The 21,200-nt window shown below is 39.5% G+C and overlaps 2 protein-coding genes across 9 annotated transcripts in view; both read right to left on the reverse strand.

The window, feature by feature from the left end:
- The window catches only part of BCAP29 (B cell receptor associated protein 29), a 52,655-nt gene extending 49,787 nt beyond the window's left edge, over positions 1-2,868 (reverse strand). Inside the window, exons 1-2 of one of the 3 annotated variants that reach the window (XM_025449371.3) lie at positions 2,662-2,868; positions 1,874-1,981 (exon numbers count right to left, since the gene is read on the reverse strand). In XM_025449371.3, the coding sequence (XP_025305156.1) occupies positions 1,874-1,965 (92 nt within the window). In that variant the 5' untranslated portion in view covers positions 1,966-1,981; positions 2,662-2,868. Of the gene's footprint in view, positions 1-1,873; positions 1,982-2,121; positions 2,145-2,352; positions 2,476-2,661 lie in introns of those variants that run through there. The other 2 variants (XM_025449372.3, XM_025449374.2) reach the window with 2 other exon arrangements.
- Positions 2,869-4,624: 1,756 nt separating this feature from the next.
- On the reverse strand, positions 4,625-21,181 carry DUS4L (dihydrouridine synthase 4 like). Of its 6 annotated transcripts, none has more exons than XM_049096366.1 (8): positions 21,000-21,181; positions 20,613-20,712; positions 15,982-16,115; positions 11,677-11,798; positions 8,481-8,598; positions 7,308-7,430; positions 5,971-6,197; positions 4,625-5,241 (listed from the first exon to the last, which is right to left on the reverse strand). In XM_049096366.1, the coding sequence occupies exons 3-8, from the start codon at positions 16,092-16,094 to the stop codon at positions 4,994-4,996; spliced, it is 951 nt and encodes a 316-aa protein (XP_048952323.1). In that variant the 5' UTR covers positions 16,095-16,115; positions 20,613-20,712; positions 21,000-21,181; the 3' UTR covers positions 4,625-4,993. The 6 variants fall into 6 exon arrangements, with proteins under 6 accessions (XP_048952323.1, XP_048952324.1, XP_025305154.1 ...); XM_049096367.1 differs by having other exon boundaries at positions 20,996-21,181; XM_025449369.3 differs by having other exon boundaries at positions 20,943-21,181.
- Between the last annotated feature and the right edge of the window lie 19 nt (positions 21,182-21,200).

Below are 21,200 nucleotides of genomic sequence, written 5' to 3' on the forward strand. Positions count from 1 at the left end.
ATTCATACATGAGCATGTATATAATCGGGGTACTTATATACACATCTATTAAAGAGCTTCTTGAATTGTATAGTGAAAAATTATATTTGGCAGGAAGAAAAAGATCCAAAATCTACAAAATATATATACATATTTGCAAATTCTTAAGCCTTATTTATAAATCAGATGTTTATAAAATAGATATTTATATCTTTCCTTCTCTTGAATATAGGAGTCTCTTGTTGCAACTACTATCAGAAAGCAAACAGGGTATTAAACAAATTTGAAACAAATGAACAGGATGCTCATTAGAGTAGAAAAAGCACCTCAAAGCCAGTTACCTGTCTGGAGTCTGCCATGGATGAGCTAGATGACCTTAGACTATTTTCCCTATTGAATGAGTGGGTTGGATAAAATGATCTCTAATGCTCCTTGTAGTATGATTCAATTTTTTTTTTTTTTTCAGTAAGGAAGAAAAAAGTGATGGCATAGCTGTTAGACAAGGACAGAAATGAGTAGTAATCTAGGCAGGTTAAGAAGCAACTTCAGAGATTAAAGATCGCCTGGACCCTGAGCCAGAGTAAAAACTTTCATTGAGTCTCTTCCTCATGGGATCTCATTTATGAGAAATTTTCTCTTACGCCATGGGCATAATAAACAAAGGTGTTGCAAAAGTTTTATTAAAAGTGTATTTCACCATTCCTACTATCAACTTTCTAGATCTAAAACTGAACTCCCCAGAAATGGCAGCTACACTTGTGGTGAGCACAGCATAACTACAGAGAAGCTGAATCAGGCACTTCTACATCTGAAACTCATGCAACATCGTGTGTCCACTATACTAACCACCCGCCCCACCCCCCACGGCCCCCAAATTGAGCCATAGGAGGATAGTACAGGGGGAAAGTGAGCCAATGCTTCAATGTAAATACTGAGGACTGTACTTAAAGACCTTTGAAAGGGCAGCCCGGGTGGCTCAGAGGATTGGCGCTGCCTTCGGCCCAGGGCCTGACTCTGGAGACAGGGAATCGAGTCCCACGTCGGGCTCCCTGCATGGAGCCTGCTTCTCCCTCTGCTTGTGTCTCTGCCTCTCTATGTCTATCATAAATAAATAAAATCTAAAAAAAAACACCCAAAAACCTTTGAAGGCCTTTACTAAAGAATTAATGGTAATGTATGGTTGTGGTGCTGAGCACTTTCCATACTCAGCGTTTTCAACATATATTCACTGTGTGTGGGGGAGAGGGGAGGGGTATTAATTAGTTAAATTAGTAAAATTAAAATTAATTCGTAAAATTGGCATTAGACATTAATGCAACCATCTCTGGGTTACATAAGAACAACACTGAGAATAATTTACTGGCTTCACTTTCTACATTGTTGTTCCACTGCCTCAGTGAAACATTTCTGCACCGGGGCGTGCGGTTAACATCCTTTATCCATTTCCCCCTTTTTTTTAGTTTCCTTTTCCAATTCCGGGTAATCAACACGTCTGATGACAACAGATAGTAAAAGCAGAACCAAAAAGAAAGAAAAAAAAAAAAAAAAGGAGAACCACTGCTTTACCGTCTCTGTAATCAACAGAACCCAGAAGACCTGGGGCCTCCTTCCAGGAGGGAGGGGAAACCACGTTAATGCGTTGGTACGTATAATAGTAAGTTTTATATCCAGTGATCCTTTAGTAGTAGTAGACAGTCCCTGAAATTGTGAGTTTCCAGAGCACTTTCAAACACGCAGCGTCCGGAACTCCGAGGCGTCGGGCCCGTCCCCACGCCGCGGGCGCCGCGGGGCAGCCGGCCAGGGGGCGGCGCTAGGGGGCAGCGCTAGGGGGCGGCGCTAGGGGGCAGCGCTCGCGGGCACGCACACCTCCCCGAGCCACGTGGGGGTTGCCTACCTCTGAGGAGGAATAAAAGGCAGACAGAAGATTAAAATAAGTCCTATTTCAGCATAAAGAAAGGTTGCGACTGCCACCCACTGCAGCGTCATTTCTTTCTCCTCACACCTAGATAAAGAAACACTTAGTTTACTTTGCCGCCGCGCGAGAACCGGGGCTGGGCGGGGGCCCGGGGGACGAGCCCGCCCGCGGCCGCCGGCCCCTCCCCTCCCCTCCTCTCCCCTCCGCGGGGACCCGGCCGAGCCGACCCGGCGGCCTGCGCGTCGCGGCCCGCGAGCTCCCGCCGCCCTGGCGCCGCCGGCCCCTAACGCCCCCCCGCGGCCGCCCGCGCCCAGGGGCCCCCGCTCCGCGAACGCGCCGCGGCTCCGGCCGGCGCCCGAGGCCCAACCGCGCAGGGAGCGGCGCGACCCCGCGACCCCGCGCGGCCCGGAGCCCTCCCCGCCGCGAGGCCGTGGCTCCCGGCGCCCCGCCGGCCTTACCCCGCCTGCCGCCCGCCTGGCTCCAGGCGCAGCTCCGCGCGGCCGACGCGCGGGACGTCAGACGCCGCGGCGGGGGGGCAAGGATGCAGCGGGGAGAGGGGCGGGGGGAGGGGGCAGGTGCGGCAAGGGCGCAGGGGGGCGGGCCAGGGTGCGCCCCGCCCCCGGCCCCGCCGGCCCCGCCCCCGCCGGCCCCGCCGGCCCCGCTCCCAGCCCCCAGCCCCCAGCCCCCTGCCCGGAACCGCGGGGCCCGCGCCCGCCGACGTGGCCGGCGGCGCGGGGACTGGCCGTAGTGATTTCCTAGCTGTGGACCTGGAGGGCGGCTCGGACTTCCCGGGTGCTGGGGCTCCGCGGCCGACTGCTCCCGGGAGCCGACCTTAAGCTCTGATCGCGTGTGGTGCGGGTGGGAGGGGCGCGGGTCCCGGCCGTCCCTGCCCGGCCTTCTGGGGTGGAAGCGGCTCCCGCTCCGAGCCGCGCTGACTTCAACGGCAGGGCCGCGAGGCAGGGGCGCAGCGTTCTGTCCTGAGGACGCGGAAGCTTACGCAGCTTCAAAACCTATTTTCCTGCTCTTGTCCGCAGGCTGGGAAGAGAGTTCTCCCCAGGGAGACGTTTAGGGACGGAGAGGGAGCAAACCGTGGGTGGGCGCATTCCTTCAGTTACTATTGTCCAGGTTGTCGAATTGCGTGAATATACTTAATTATTGTTTCATTATTGACAAGGTCTCAGAAATACAAATGACGGTATTATCCTCCTGGGCAGAATTATTTTGGGAATATTAAATGATGTAAGTAAAGATATGATTATAGAGGGATCCCTGGGTGGCGCAGCGGTTTGGCGCCTGCCTTTGGCCCAGGGCGCGATCCTGGAGACCCGGGATCGAATCCCACGTCGGGCTTCCGGTGCATGGAGCCTGCTTCTCCCTCTGCCTGTGTCTCTGCCTCTCTCTCTCTCTCTCACTGTGTGCCTATCATAAAAAAAAAAAAAAAAAAAAAATTAAAAAAAAGATATGATTATAGAGTAATAAAAATACATTTAAGTGGGTGCTTTTTCTTATCATCACAGATATACTTGATCACACAGAAAAGAGAGGAAAAAGACTATGAATTAACTATGAAGGTTTTTTTTTTTTTTTAAAGATTTTATTTATTTGAGAGAAAGAGCAAGCCCCAGAGAGGGCATGAGTGGGGGCAGGGGAGAGGAAGAAGCAGGCTCTCCACTGAGCATGGAGCTGGATATGGGGCTCCATCCTAGGACTCTGGGATCAGGACCTGAGCGGAAGGCAGATATTTAACCCACTGAGCTACCCAGGCTTGAATTAAGCAGTTTTAGATAACCGTTTCCTTATAAAGTTTTCATGTTGGTAATATAGGCCAGTATCTTAATTATGAAACGGTTTTAATAACTGAGATACTGAATTCCTGCAGTGGCACATTCACCAACAACAAAATTCTCTTAGTAACACTCCCAGACCATGGAACTATAAAATTAAAATTATCAAAAAAATTATTATCAACTGCTGGGAAGTGTAAAAATAACATCATAAATAAATAAATCACGGGGATCCCTGGGTGGCTCAGCAGTTTAGCACTTGCCTTTGGTTCAGGGCGTGATCCTGGGGTCCTGGGATCAAGTCCCATGCCCAGCTCCTTGCATGGAGCCTGCTTCTCCCTCTGCCTGTGTCTCTGCCTCTCTCTCTCTCTCCGTCTCTCATGAATAAATAAATAAAATCTTCAAAAAATAAATAAATCACTAAAAACAGCATATGAAAATTAGGTTTTTAAATTAAAATTCTCTAAGAAATATTTCAAATATATAATCAGCTCCAGATTGGCTACCAAATTTTTTATATATAAAATGTGGGAGACTAAAATTAATTTTTGTCATTTTAGGTACAAGTGTTATTTACCAAGCAAGATCTCAATCTTCTAAGGATCTAGAAGACTTGAAATGTAACAAAGTTAACATCATTTAGAGTTTCATGGATCTTATTAATTTTAAATCATAGAAAATATCACAGATATTTAAACTCATACAATTTAAAACAATTTAAATAAGTTACATAGAATTTAAAACACATACCTGGAAGTGTCATTCATGAATTAGGAAGTACCAGTTTGATTTTCCAATTTGAATTTTTAATCTAAGTCCTGAAAGTAACTTTATACAGAATTCTTGTTCCTTTTCATTTTATGTAGAAGTTGGCATTTGTTCTGTCACTTTGCACTTATTTTCAAACATGCTTCATGTTGACTTATAAATACTATTAGACTCATACTTTTAGTATTAAAATAAAAAATTTATTTAAAAATGTTAAAAACACAATTCCTTTAGGAAATTTTTTTTTTTTTTAAATCCATAATAGGATTCAGAACAATATTTTGTCAATGTTTGGTAGAGTGACCAGGATGTTTGCTCTACCTGGGGTCTTCTTTACAACTAAATTTTGTTTCCATCCTACAGATGTACTGAATCAGAATCTCTGAGGATGGGGTCTAGGACTAACTTTTTAAAATGTTCTCAGGGCACTGTTTTTATGCTTATGGGGGAGAGACACTGACTTAAAGTAAAAACCAAAATGTGACCTTGGGTGGTTTCACTGTAGATATAAAGTGAAGTAAATATTAAAATACTTTAGGAAGTCCAGTCAAATCCCATAATGGTCTGTAAGGTAATCTAAAACTGCTGATGTGCTTGACAAAGCATTAAACACTCTTTTTTCCTGCCTTGAAGTTATTTTTTCCATCATGTACATTAAATGTTGATGGAAACACATATAAGGAGTTCCAAGTTCAAGAGCAATGTCAATCCAGTCCCAGATGCACTGCAGCGGGGTTTCGTTATAGCCAGCAAACATGGCAGGGTTTGCTAAGAGTCCTCTTGCAACCATCACACCTATAAAATAAAGCATATCACATTTGTTCACACATTAAGAACTCACAGGTTATGAGGTCACACTTGAAACAAACTGACAATATTGAAAAATAAGTAGTATTATAAGGTTTCACAATACCCACATATTAGTATAACTCAATTACAAAACAATTTGCTACATTTGTAAACTAAGAATATTTAAATGTACTTACAAGAATTAAAAACATTTTTTTTTAAGATGTCTATATTAAACAATTAGTCTCTGGGGATTTTTTTAACGGTTAATCCAGACTGTCATAAATTGGGTTTGCTTAAAGTTAAGTTTATCCACATTGTCCCATCTAGCAATAGTTATCACAGATTTTGGTGCACCAATAATCCAAGGGAGTAATAAAACCACAAGAGTATGTAGCTCCTTTGACTTCTAGGACCACTTTGTGTTCACTAATTCTCATCTCTATTTCACAAATAGGCTATCTGGAAGATAGCCTTCTTAACTGGTCATTCACTGGATATGATGGTGGCAGAAAGTAACTGACTTAATTTATCCCAATTAAAACAATATACTGCCTATATGTAAAAGAGTTAACATAATTTTAATGAACTGTTTAGCTTAAATCAGTACAACAGAAAAATATGGCTCCATTTTAGAGACAAATAATGAAAAATCACTTTAATATCACTCTCCTATTCCAATTTTTTTTTTTTTTTTTGGCTAATTAAAATCAAACTCAAGTACTTCTTTCTTACCATCTGTCCCAGTAATATGCCACACATTTTCTGCTTCTTTTAAGCTTCTGATGTCTCCGTTAGCAATTACAGGTATAGACATGTTTTCCTTAATTATTTTAATGGCCTCATAGTGAACTGGCTGATGTCTTTCTTCAACAGTTCTTCCATGGACTGTAATCCAAGAAACTCCTGTTGCCTCAGCCTTTCGACAAAGATCTATAGTTCTTGTAAGGTCATCATGGATCCTGTCATTTCAAAATTACATGTCTATTCACCACATGCAACTTTTTTTTTTTTTTAATTTTTATTTATTTATGATAGTCACATGGAGAGAGAGAGAGAGAGAGAGAGAGAGAGAGAGAGGCAGAGACACAAGCAGAGGGAGAAGCAGGCTCCATGCACCAGGAGCCTGACGTGGGACTCGATCCCGGGTCTCCAGGATCGCGCCCTGGGCCAAAGGCAGGCGCCAAACCGCTGCGCCACCACATGCAACTTTTAATGCTAAAATTAATAGCTAAATAAAATAATATTTCATCTGATACATTATTCAGTTAGCTTTGCTATATTATCACTACATGCCACTATAAGAAAGGTTTTGTTGAGATCAGTTCCCATTTAAGACTTTAAATTTAGCTATTTCACTAATGGCAAAAATAGGATGACAAATTTTACCTTACCTAATGCTTCACCCTTTTGGCTTTGATAACTGAAAAACTCATCAAGTACTGTCATAGAGGGATGGAAAAATGGTATCCTAATACCTGCTATGTATCCCCCAATCCATGAGTAGGATAATATATTATGAAATGTGTTTTTAACCTGTCACCCAAAAACCTATTCCAGGTTTATTTTCTTTTCATTGTGAAATTTGATTGCAAATATTACTCTACTCTTGGTACCAGGAATGTTTCTCATTATTATTATTATTTTAAAGTAGACTCCAGACCCAGCATGGAGCCCAATGTGAGGCTTGAACTCATGATTCTGAGATCAAGACCTGAGCTACAATCAAGAGTTAGAAGCTTAAATGGCTGAGCCACCCAGGTGCCCCTCGCAGCATTATTAATTAAGCAGTCCATGAAAAAAACTGAGGGTTTCTTTTGAGGGAAAGTTTTTAATAATAAAGGGATGTTTTAATTTCTATTAAAAATACAAAAATGAAATCGTTCTGTTATTTTTATAAATAAAAATTATATGGTACACAGTCATTTACTAAATGTCTTGTTTCAACATTTCTATATACTAGCTACCAATTTATTAAAGATGGATACTTCCACACTCTTAGACAAAAGGAATATTATTTTATTTCCTAAGTAGTGGAAAATTGTGTCAGTAGATTAAAATATTTTCTTTACCTTATTTTAATAGATACTGAAAATCTGGGATTTTCCACTTGATTTCTTACTTGTTTCACCATATCTCGAACAAGCTCTGGCTTGTTTATTAAGCAAGCTCCATAACCTTCTGCCATTGCCCACCTTTATAAAGCAGACACAACAACAAATGAATTGTAATTAGTCAGAATAGAAGATACAATTTTAAAAGCTCTGTAAGTGCATCTATTTATCTATCTTAGCGACCTGGAATGGAATCAGACTTTTATAATTCACAGATCCAACATTTTAATGTGGATCAATATGAGATAAGGAAAATATGTTCCCAGATCAAAAAGTACTTAGGAGAAATGGCTTTCATTGGCAAGTGAGAAAATTAAATTAAAATTCATTCAACCAAAACAGACTTAGGTATTTGTAGTTAATTGCAATTACTTCAGATTTTTAAAATTCCAAATTTGATGTTTATTGTACATAACAAGATGTTTTATTAATCTTAATAGTAGAAAGATATTTTTGGCTTACAGCATTCCAAGACCACTAAACAGCTTATTTAACTCTCCTAATGAGTATACAAATATGTCTAATCTGCTTGGATTATGATGCACTTAAAACCTTGATTTTATTCTTTGAACACATTTTGTATTATTGACAGATAATCTAACACAATGCTAGGAAGGTAGGGATATTATTATCAAATTAAGCATCCTATCAATACCCATTTATTTAGACTCAACCAAGTAACTGTGGTACAAAGAAAGGGTAACTATAAGGAGGTATTCTTACAGAGAAATTAGGAGAAAACAAGTGTCAATTTCTCAAATCATAGAATCACAGTTTCTTATCTGACATGGCAGTAAAAATTCATTTTAGGGACTGCTATAAATGTTCAAGTCTTCCATAACCACTTATGGATGAGGATCAAGGCAGATCCACATATAAAAAAATGTGGTAAAGTGAGACAAAACACTTATCAAGTGATCTATGGATTGTTTTAGCCATCAGAAAATACCTTTGCATATATTTCCCTACATAATATTTCCTTATTTTTTCCTGCTTCTTATTTGGAGCCCAAGTGCTTTAACTCTATCTTCTTTACTTTTTAATTCTTGGAAAACTGGAGAAATAGTTTACCATGTTCACATAGTTTTTTCTAATTTTTCTGAAAATTCTTCCAACTTCTTTGAGCTTTACCTCTGAGGGCAACCGCAGTTAATGTCTATGCCATTCGCATAAGGACAGACAATACGAGCAGCATCAGATAAAAGTCTCGCATCATTAGCAGCAAACTGAACAATCAATGGGCAATCACCTGATAAAATGAATAGCTCAACATTAAAATTCATAGAAACACATACACACACCATGAAACTCTTCATGTTTGTACAGGATAATGATTACTTTCAGCCTAAGAAGTATCTATTTAAACAAGATAGCATTAAACTAATCTTAAATATTTAAAATTAAAAGTAATTTACATTTAGTACAAATTCAAACAGTATGAAATTTGATAAAATGAAAACTGTAACACTCTTGATGAACAGATCTCATTTTCAAAGATGAGAATTAGTTTATTGTATTCCAGAACAATTTTATGTATACCTGTAAAATTTAAACAAACATGAACATTTTATGTACATTTCTATGCCTACTGCTTTTTCCCCCTTGATATATCTGGGAGCTGTACTACAATGTTATTTTCTTTTTAGTAGTGTATTCTTTTGAGTGGATGGACCATGCAGTGTACTTTTAGACTTTTTTTTGGGTGGCTTTTGCAAACAATGCTGCGATGAGAATACTATTACACACATGCTCCTCTGAGTATATTCATAGGGTAAATTCCCAGGAATGTAACTGCTGGATGGGCATCTAACCAACATTTTGATAGACATCACAGTTTTCTTTCAAAAGAAAGAAAGATGACAGTTTTTGTTTCCTCACAACTTTTTCAACATTGTATATCCAATAGAGTGTATTTTTATTTGTGGGTTTGCTCTCCATATTCTCTGTCCACTTTTCTATGTTACTCTTCTTTTAATTGTTCTTTATGTTATTATTTTTTAAATTTTTCTTATAAAAGAGCTTTATAAAAATTAGCTCTGCTATCTATTGTAAATATATACATACACACACATATATATTTTATATATTTTATTTATTTGAAAGAGATAGAGAAAGGGAGAGCACTAGTGGGAGGAGGAGCAGAGGGACAAGCAGACTCCCCACTGAGCTGGGAGCCCCACTCAGGGCTCAATCCCAGGAGCCTGGGATCATGACCTGAGCCCAAGTCAGGCGCTTAACGGACTGAGCCACCCAGGTGCTCCTCTATTGTAAATTATAAATATTTTATAACTATAAATATTTTCTCCAAGTTTTAGTTTGTCTTTGAGTACATGTGTGCTCCTTTCTTACACATAAATTTAAGTTTTAGGGATCCCTGGGTGGTCCAGTGGTTTGGCGCCTGCCTTTGGCCCAGGGCGCGATCCTGGAGACCCGGGATCGAATCCCACATTGGGCTCCCGGTGCGTGGAGCCTGCTTCTCCCTCTGCATGTGTCTCTGCCTCTCTCTCTCTCTCTCTGTGTGACTATCATAAATAAATAAAAAATTTAAAAAAAAATTAAGTTTTAATATAGCACATGTGTCAGATATTTCTTAAGTTTTAATGGACATATTTTTCTCATCTTTCTTTGGGTTAGTGTTATAAATTCTGGACAGATGTATTTTAATTTTCCTAAAGTTCTTTTGAGGACCATCTATATGAGATACACTGGGTGTTTGCCAAAATGCAGATTTCTGAGCATCGTCCTACTTCCACTGATTCAGAATTTTTTTATTTTTTCTTTTTAATTTATTTTTACTTATTTTTTTGATTCAAAATTTCTATGGCGATCCACTGATTTATAGGACTAACATGAGATAGGAGAATATGCTTTTCCCTGAGGGTATAAGATGTTTTTTCCCATTATAACACAGGGAGTTACAGAATTTCAATTTAATAACCATTTATTGGTCTAATATATTTTCAACACAGGGCTAGAAGCTAAGGGTACGAACCGGTAAGAGGTTAATTCCAGACTTCAAGGAGCCCATAGTCTAGCAGACAGGCATACAAAGAGGAAATTATAATACAGCAGGATTAAGCCCAGTGAAAACCTTGTGAGCGAGGACAATAGTGGAGGGCAATCAGGCAAAGTCCCCGGCCACAAACTTTGAGAGCTGGATTAAGAAGCATGTGGTATCATTTGCCAGAGAGACATGGATCTGGGGTGTAGGCACGGCTGAGGAAAGGACATTCCAGGTAGAGAAGTATGAGAGGATGGGGCATGTTCAGGGACTTAAACAAATTAGTATTGCTACAGAATAAAGTTGCTGGGGCGGAGATGCCTGGGTAGCTCAGTTGATTAGGCCTCTGACTCTTGGTTTTAGCTCAGGTCATCTCATGGGTCATGGGATGGAGCCTCGTGACAGGCTCTATGCCCAGCAGGAAGTCTGCTTGAAAGATTCTTTCCCTCTGCCCCCTCACCCACTCATATGTGCAAGTACACTTTCTCTCTCTCTCAAAATAAATAAATAAATCTTAAAAAAAAAAAAAGGAATAAAGCTGGTTGGCTATGGAGAGAAACTAATGGAAGATAAAGCTGCAAAAGATATATTCAGAGTCTGGATCATGAGGAATGTCATATATTATTCATAGGTACTGGGATTTTTTTTTTTTAAGTAATCTCTTCACCTAACCTGGGGCTCGAACTTTCCACCCTGAGGTCAAGTGTCACATGGTTTACTGACTGAGCCAGCCATGCACAGTGACAGGTACTGGAATTTTACTCTTTAGGCCACTGGTTCTCAATCTTTAGCAAACTCAGAATCACCTGGAGGGCTTTTAAAAACAGATTGCTGGACCATATACCCAGAGTTTTTGATTCAGTGGGCCTGCGGCAGAGCTGGAAAATTGCCATTTAGAACAAGTTTCTAGATGATGCTGATGCTGCTGGTCTGGCGTATCACCCCTTGAGAACCACTGCTTTAGGCCATGAGCTGTCCAAGAAGGATTTGAGGCAGGGAAGAGATGTGATCAAATTTACATTTAGAAAGGTTCCTTTGGGCTGTTTGTAGGATGGTTTGGAATGGGGCAAGACTGGAAGCAGTGAGATAAGAACCTAATAGCTCAGGTGAGAGGATGGGGCCCCAAGGAAGGCTGACCTCACACTTAGATATATCATCCAGAGTTTACATGGCACTAATAAAAACATATGTTAAAAACTTATTACAAACATAAAGAACTAAAATATTTAAAAATAAAATCTCTGAATTGTGTTGTTTCTGATTAGACAGTTTTTTGTTTTTTGTTTTTAAGTTTTACAAAGTCAGCAAACTCTGGGTTTCACATACCTTGGTTTGTAGTAAATTCACTGTCTCGGGCTTTTATTGATCTGACAAAATCAGCAGCAACTATCATTGGTGTATAGCACAGATCACAACCATATTTTCTTACTAATGTTCTAAAAGCCAACCTGTGAGCATATAAAACTTTAATTAGGCATTTAGAAAACATCACAATCATATGTACTTCCAAGTTTAATTGTTAAATATTTATTAGAGGAAAGTCCTGCCTTTGAGAGGATAGAGTAGACATACTTTTCCCTATTCTGGCTGTTAAAAAAAGAAAAAAACAAGCCCAAATTGGAGTCATTTGCCACCTCCATGACTGCAAACCAAGACTTAATTACAGTTTCCCAGGAATGTGACCTTTTAAAGTCAATCTGAAATTTCTTGAACAGCAATAATAAGGTAACCTGCAGGATAAAAAAATTCCTGTTGTTCCTGTCCCCACCAAAAGATATCCTGGCCTGAACCAATCTTCCTTTTCTTTTGCTAATAACTTCTTGCTCTACCTTCCTTCCTATAAAAACCTCCCATTTTGTACAAATCCATGGAACATCTCTTTACTTGCTAGGTGGGATGCTGTCTGATTCTGAATTGCTTAATGAGGCCAGTGAGATCTTCAAATTTACTCAGTTGAATTTTTTTTTTAACATTGGTGACTATATAAAACAAACATAAGAAAACTCTGAAAGTTGGAGACAAGAAAACAGAAAGGCTAGTGACCTTGGGATATGAGGAACAACAGTGGTGAGTTTTTGCCTGGATTTCCTTTTTGCCTCAAATATCCTAGATTTGGCCCTAAAGAAGCTGGCAAGCCACAAATACCAATGAGTGAGACAAAAAGAGCCCCAACAAAAGTCAGCTCTGTCTGACCAAGGACTAGGAAAGGGGAAGTCTAGTAAGACAGAACAATTACAAACCAAACACCAGAGACAAAACTGTGGCCCCACCTCCAGAAGCATGTGTTGAGTGGGGAGCTTAGACTTCCACCTTTCCAAGGCTATAACAAACTTTTCTGACACACCTTCATAGTGGCGTCAGAGAAGGCCAGGTAGGGAACTGGGACTTTAATACTTGCTGGCCAGTAACTTTAATACTTTCTCCCTTCCCACTGTTAAATAGTATCAGAGGATGCTTGGTGAAAGGCTAGGACTTTCAATATAGTCCAGCAGGTACCAGACCATCCCCTTCATGGCTTGCCCCCAGGTTAGCAGTAATGAGGAGCCATTCCCCCTGCACCCAGAGTGTCAAAGGAGACCAAATAAGAAATCAGGACTTTTACTTTCACCTCCTAGTAGTGGGGTAGTGCTTTCTCATTTCTCTCCTGCTATAGTGATGGCAGAAAAAAAAAAGTTAAAACAGAAGGTTCAAAATTCAGAATCAATCAATAGAATCTACTCTGTTAAAAAGCTAAAAGAAACATCATGTAATTGTATCAATCAATATAGAAAAAGCATTTGACAAAATAATACTCATTCATGATTAAAAAAACCAAAAACTCAAGAAAATAGGAAGAGGGAAAACTTTCTCCACTTGATAAAAAGCATCTGCAAAAAACTTCTATAGCTAATATACATAAAGATGAAAAACAGAACATATTTCTTTTAGATCAAGGACAAAGCAAAGATGCTTGCTCTCATCATTCTTATTTAACATAGTGCTGGAACTTCTAGTCAGTGTATGAAAAAGAAATAAAAGGCATATGATGGAAAGGAAGAAATAAAACTGTCCCTATATGTAGATGAGATGATCACATAAATAATTCCAAGGAATTTATTTTAAAAATCCTCCAATAAGGAAGTTCAGTAAGTTTACAGGATACAAAATTAACATTAAAAAATCAATTTTATTTCTGTATATAACTGTGAATACATGGACACTGAAATTAATAGTATAATATCATTTACAATCGCTCCAAAAAAAAGAGAAAAATACTCAGGTGTTAAGTCTTCAAAACTCGTATAGCTCTTAATATGCTGAAAGCTATATATAATGATGATGAAAAAAATCAAAGATCTAAATAAATGGGAAAAACATACTATCTATGTTCATGAGTTGGGAGACTCAACATAGAAAGGAATTAAATTCTCCCCATATTTAATACAATTCTTCTGGAAATTCCAGCAAGATATTTTGTAGATAAAGACAAAATCATATTACAAATTATTTAGAAGGGCAAAGGAACTAGAATAGCTAAAACAATATTGAGAAAGAAAGATAAAGAAAAAAAAGAAAAATAAAGCTTGAGGAATTAGTCTACCTAATTTAATTAAATACTTATTATATAGCTATCAGGATTGTGTAATAATCAGGATTGTGTAGTATTGGTTGGGAGATAGACACATAGCTCAACAGAACAGGACAGGGAATGCAGATAAAGAGCTACATAAACATGTCCAAATGATTTTTGAGAATGATGCAAAAGAAATTCCATACTGGAAAGAGAGTCTTCAACAAATGGTGCTGGAATAATTAGACATCCACAGGCAGAACCAAACCAAACCCAAATAAAACACCCCTCAACTCTAAACCTCACATTCATACAAAGATGAACTCAAAATTGATTATGGACTTAGATGTAAAACAAAAAAATAAGACTTTTTGGGAAAAAAAAGGAGAAAAACTTCAGGATTACGAGCTACACAAAGTTTTCTTAAACTTGGGACATCAAAAGCACAATTTACAAAAGGAAAACTTGGTAAATTAGACTTTATCATTAAATAAAAAGGTTTTGCTCTGCAAAGACCTTGTTAAGAAGATGAAAAAATATGCTACATACTGGGAGAATATATTTGCAAATCACATATCTGACAAAGGAATAATCTAGAATATATAGAGAACTTTCAAAATTCAGTAGTAAAGAAAAACTCAACAACAACAAAAACCTGATTCAAAAATGGGCAAAGGGTTTGAGTAGACATTTCCTCAAAGATATAAACACAGCTAATAAGCACAATGAGATACCACTTTACATCCACTGGGATGACTATGGAAAAAACAATACAGTAAGTATTGGTGAGGGTGGTGAGGAATTGGAACTCTTGTAATACTGCTTGCTGGTGGGAATATAAAAATGGAAAACAATATGGACATTCCTCAAAAAAATTAAAAATAGAATTGTCATATGATCTAACACTTGCTGCTGGGCATATATCCCAAAGAACTGAAAGACATTTATATATCCATATTCATAGCAGTATTATTTGAAATAGCCAAAATGTAGAAGCAACCCAAGCATCCATAAATCAATAAATAAAATGGAGTACATACATACAAACAGAATATCATTCAGCCTTTAAAATAAAGGAAATTCTGATACATGCTATGACATGGATGAACCCCGAGGCTATAATGCTAAGTGAAATAAGTCAGTTTCAAAAAAGCAACTATTATATAATTTCACTTATATGAATACCTAGAGTAGTCAAGTTCAAAGAGTGAGAAAGTAGAATGATGGTTGACAGGAATTGGGGGGTGGTGGTGGAATGGGGAGCTATTGTTTAATAGGTGTAGAGTTTCAGTTTTGTAAAACAAAGAGTTTTAGAGATTGGCTGTATAACAATGTGAATGCACTTAACATTATTGAACTGCAAATGCTTAAAATGTCTAAGCTATATTTTACCACAATTGAAAAAATTCAAAAACCAACTCAATAGTAAAAAAGCAAATAATTTAATTAGAATATTGGCAACAGACATAAATAAATATTTTTCCAACAATATACAGGGGACAAATTAACATATGAAAACATTTCCAACATCGCTAGCTATGAAATGGATATTAAAATCATGAGATATCTCTCCACACCTATCAGATGGCTAAAACTAAAAGATGACATTATTACACATTGATGAAGATGAAGAGAAACTAGATCCCTCATATTCTGTTGGTAGAAGTGTGAAACAGTAGAGACACTCTGGAAAATTTGGCAGTTTCTTAAAAAAACTAAACATATAGTTATCACATGATCTAGCAATTGTAGTTGTAGGGATTTGATCTAGACATGTGAAGACTTATGTTCAAACAAAAACCTGTGCATGAATGTTTAGATTTACTTAATATCCTTTTATTTAATATCCACTATATCTTTATAGGTGGGAGTTATAAGCAGATATCTTTTTTTTTTTATAGATATAAAAAGTGAAGTTTGAAGGGGTGAATTGTTTACTCAAGACCATGCACATAACAGGCATACACCAGCATGCCAGCCTAGACATAATCCCAAAACTAGGTGTTTGATGATCCCATATGGTGGTCAGAGCACAAAAAGGAAATCACATCTTGGCTCATTAACCATTTACTAATACTTACTTTGAATATCGAACCATTGGGGCACAGACTTTTACCAGCTGCCCAGAATGAAGCATTTCTATTGGATCTTTTTTTCTTTCTTGACATATTGTGGGTATGCAGTCACTCTTCATGAATACAGATTTGCTTCAAATCTGAAAAAGACAGTTTGCATAGAGAAAAATTACTTTCATTAGATGAATTCCCATCATTCTAACAATTTCAACTGCCAAGAATATGTATTTTTTTGTCAGGCTTGTGGGCTCAGGAATCTTTTTAGCTTTTTTTCACAGTATCAAATAGGATACTACAGAATCCTATCTCTATAAGTCACTGACAGTTTTTAGTACACTGTGAAATCATCACGTTTATATATTCAGTACAAATTATGCTTGTTCGTGTCAAACACTAACAGATTCAAATTCTATACTTAACTCATTAAAGTAACATTTTCTGCTCAAATTAATAAATGCTCAAGATGTGGAAAGCTACAAGTTTTTTTCTTAGCATAGCACGGCTTTTCATATTATGTTTAATATTTCCCATGTTATTTTGTTTGGTATTGATAAACCAGAGAATCTGATTTGAATAATTTAATGTATAAGACTGTGTATGTCTGGCACTTGAAATACCTTGTTGTATACAGGAAAGCTAAATGGGGTTAATCGAACAACTTGAAGTAGTTAGCATTTCCAAGATTTACTGGTCTATTTAATGTTTATTGTTATTCACAATTTCTATTCTTTGTATCTGGATCAGAAGGCAAACTTTTATTTAAAAATTTAAATGTGCTATCAACTAGCAAAAATTCTAATTATGATCATGTAATTGAATACATCACTTTTTTAAAAAGATGATTTTTATTTATTTATGCATGAGAGACACAGAGAGGCAGGGGCACAGGCAGATGGAGAAGCAGGCTGCCAGTGAGGAGCCTGATGCGGGACTCCATCCCAGGACCCCAGGATCACACCCTGAGCTGAAGGCAGATGCTCAACCACTGAGCCACCTAGGTGTCCCTGAATAAATCAATTTTATATCCAGATACAAGTGATTAAGTAGTTCCTAAATGTTTTTAAATTTGCTATACTTAAAATGCTGTCATTTCATAGGGTTGGCCGCTTTCCATATTCCAATGTTTGGCCTCAGTAACTTAGCAACAGATATGGGCAAACTTTAGGAAGGTCTAATTGCTCAACATGCAATTTTTTTGTTTAGCTCACCTAGAAAGTAGTTATAATCTAAATATAAGCCAAGAATTTCGACTTCTTTAGGTAGTATACAGTTGAAACAAGCTAGCTTTATTGACCAATGTTCAGTCTTTTATCTCTTTATAATTTTTATTTACTTACTTTAAAGAGTTTGAGAGAGTGTGAGTGAGCATGGGAGAAGAGAAGAGGGAGAGGGATGAGCAGACTCCGTGCTGAGCACAAAGCCCGATACGGGGCTCGATCTCATGACTCTGAGATAAGGACCTGAGTGAAATCAAGAGTAGGATGCTTAACTAAGACACCCAGGCACCCCTTACCTCCTTTTTTAAAGTAAAAATTTATGATTAGACCAATGTAAGCCCACATAAGTAAAACATAAGCAACAGAAAGGTAGTTCCTTTTCATGAATCAAGCCTGTTTCTTCCCTCTGGCATTTCATATCCTAACTATGCCATCCGTACACACTCTAGTCAGAAACCTGGAGCTTGCTCTCCACTTCTCCATGTCCCACAAGTGTGTCAACCGAGCAGTACCTTTCATCAAATCTCGAGCATTGCCGTAGTGTGTGCAATCATCCCCCATCTTGATTCTGTCTTCTCTGAATCCCAGAGATGATCTTACTTACTCACTACACCCTAGGTTCTCCTGTCGCCATGTGCACTTTTCATTATTATGGAGTATAATAATAACACATCCACTTGAGTTTTTGAGGGCATGGACATGTATTTAATCATACAACAAATATTAAGTTCCTGCTATGTGTTGGGAATACAGATGGAAATACATTTCTTGTCTTTAAAAATGTATTAGTTAGACATACTTACACAACATGGTAGTTCTAATACATGCACTTAGACACAATTTAACTGTTGTGGAAATAAGTGTCTAGAGAAATGAGGGAATACATCAACTGCAGAGGAGGGAAAGCTTTAGCTAACATATGTGGGAGATGGGGGGCTGTCCTACTGTCCTGTTACAGGGAGCAACATATAAAACCAGAGGCTTGAAAATGATGAAATAAACCTGAAGAATGAACCATTAGTAGTCCTGTGTTATCTGAGCATACTAGAAGAGGGAGAAGGCCTGTATAACCATGGACCTTTATACTAACCTGGAATAAAATCTAAATAATTTTATACTATAGGGCCTTGGTTAACCATTTTTCCACCTCCGTGGGTGATGTTTCATATGTGCCCAACATGCGTGTGCATATAACATACTTTCATACATAGCAGGTAGTTTTGGATTGGCTGTCTCTCCTTATATATGTGTAAATGAAACATTTCAATGGGAAAATGATATGACTGGATTTCTGATTTAGAAAAATTTTACTGAAAGGGGGAAGGACTTTTGGCAAAATATCAAAGGAGGCTATTGTAGTAAGCCAGTCCGATGCATACTGAGTGTCTGACCTGGGTCGCTAGGAATAAGAAATGAGAACCCACTTAGGAGCTATTTAGAAATAAAAATAAGCTGGCAAGATATTTAGTTGGTGGAAATCAGCTAAATTTCAGGACAGTGCATGTTGTATAGTATGAGAGAATTCTAGGATGATGTGCATGCTTTGGCTTTTGAGGCTGGGTGGGTGTAAGTCCAATCTATGAGACAGAAAATAAAGAGGACTAGGTTTTACCAGGGAAACAGGAGTTCACATTTGGGCACATTAAATTTGAGGTGCTCATGAGATTTCCAGATGGTGATGTCTCACAACTGCTTATACAGATATGATGCTCAGGAAAAAACTAGAGATAGAGACTGATGGTCTTTAACTTTTAGGTAATAAGTTGAAATGAAAAAAAATCAAGAACATGGACAAAGCACTTAAAGATGCCGTATCTGGCAAGAAATCCTTAGAAGCATCAACATTCAACTAAAAGAAAAAGAGTAATGCAAAGGAGACAGTGATGTGAATTCTGGAGCTGAGAAGAATAAACCTGAAGAGTGATATTCAAAGACTGAAGACGGGAGAGTATCAAAGAAAGAGGGGATAAGCATCTTAAACATCACAGAAGAGTTAAGTAAGGAAAAGACTAACAAAAAGCATCTAATAGCAACTAGGTCATTAGGAACTTCAGCAAGAACAATTTCATTCCCACTCATTCTTGTAGTTCCAGTACATGGTACAAAGGCCTCCCTCAATATGTATTTGCTTAATGAATAAATCAGTAGTTTTCAATCTTGGTTCTACATTAGAATAATCTGGGGAGCTTTTAAGACTCAGGATGCTCAAACCATACCCCAGACCAATTAAGTGTGAATCTCCGGGCTTACCATGCAGGTATCAGTGTTTTTTTTTAAATTTTTTTTAAAGCTCTCCAGGTGATTTCAATGTGTAGTTAAGCTTGATAAACAAATCCAAACTACCAAGCACCTGGTACCATTGTTTGTCTACATGGGTTTCTACCTTATGAGCTCCACTGGGACATGACAGGAATGGAGTCTTATTTGTAAACTCATGCTGGTGTGTACGGTTGGGGCTCAAAACTCTTCACTAAATGAATGAGTTTTACGCAACTTTTCTAGAACCTTCCCAAAGTAAAAGCTAAGGACAGAAAAAAGAACCCATAATTCAAAGATATTATTCAGGGCAGCCCTGGTGGCTCAGCAGTTTAGCGCCGCCTGCAACCCACAGCGGGATCTTGAAGACCCAGGATCAGGTCCCACGTGGGGCTCCCTGCATGGAGCCTGCTTCTCCCTCTGCCTGTGTCTCTGCCTCTGTGTCTCTCATGAATAAATAAAAATCTTAAAAACAAAAAACAAAGATATTCTTCATCAACATTAAAGAATTCTTAAAAATTGTATTATGGATAATGAATTCTAGTGTGAGTCTGAGCACATTGCCCTGAGCCAATTCACGTGATTCATTCAGAACCAACAATTCTAGCCAGACTGTGATTGAGACCAAAAACACTAGGGAAAAACCTGAGACAAAGTCGAGGGAAAGCATAAGACACACGCTCACCGGACTGGTTTTGAGCATTACATGCGCAAAGTACTATTATAGCACCTTGTTGAAATACTATTAGCAGAAACGAGGGAACCATGTGGCTTCGGAATTGGTAAAAACTGGTTCTCTGGGCATAGGGCAAGTTATATTACAGATTTTTTTTTAAAAAAGATTTTACTTATTTATTTATTTATGATAGACACGGAGAGGAAGAGAGAGAGAGGCAGAGACCCAGGCAGAGGGAGAAGCAGGCTCCATGTTGGGAGCCTGATGCGGGACTCGATCCCGGGCCTCCAGGATCACGCTCTGGGCCAAAGGCAGGCGCGAACCGCTGAGCCACCCAGGGATCCCCTATATTACAGATCCTTGTGCAGGGATGCTTAACCTTCTCGTACCAGGGTGGCCGACCCGTTAACTTATCAGTGTGCATCTCGGGGGCGGGGACCTCAGTGAATAATGCAGATGCATTAGCGGAGAAGATCATGGGAACTAACTTGATTCGGCAGCTTCAATACTGTTAGTTGGAGATCATAGAAAATCCGTCCGTTTGAAAGAGGAAAAAAAAAAAAGTTTGGCATCACCCCTAGCACGCGGCTGAAAGAGACAGGAAGAGGCGGAAAAAGCTCAAGGTCAAGGGAGGGCAGAGGCTGAGTCCGCTGGGCTTTCCCGGGTCGGTCCTCCTTGTCCACCAGCCTTCGGCTCCCCCCAACTCCGTCCTCCGCGCTCATCCTGCCCCAGCTCTCCCGCCAGCGTCCACCCCAGGGCGGCCAGCCAAGGCGCGCGGCGCCCGAGGCCCCGGCTGTGCCCGCGGAGCTCCCAGAAACCTCCGCTCTCGCGTCCGGCCTCCGCCGGGAGGCCCCGGTTCCGGGTTGAATACTTGCACGGCCAGGTTCCCGCGCCCGCCGTCTCTTGGGCCGGGGGCACGACGGCACACGGCGCCAAGCCCGCCGCCTCGGCTCTCCGCGCGCGCCGGCTCCGGGCCCCGCGCCGCTGCTCCCAGCCCGAGATTCGCGCGGCGGCGGCGGCAGCGCCCGCGGAGCCGACTCCCCAGGCCGTGGGCGGGGCGGGGCCGGCGGCGCGGG

Source organism: Canis lupus, chromosome 18 (assembly GCF_003254725.2).
Source record: "Canis lupus dingo isolate Sandy chromosome 18, ASM325472v2, whole genome shotgun sequence".
NCBI classification, from domain to species: domain Eukaryota; kingdom Metazoa; phylum Chordata; class Mammalia; order Carnivora; family Canidae; genus Canis; species Canis lupus.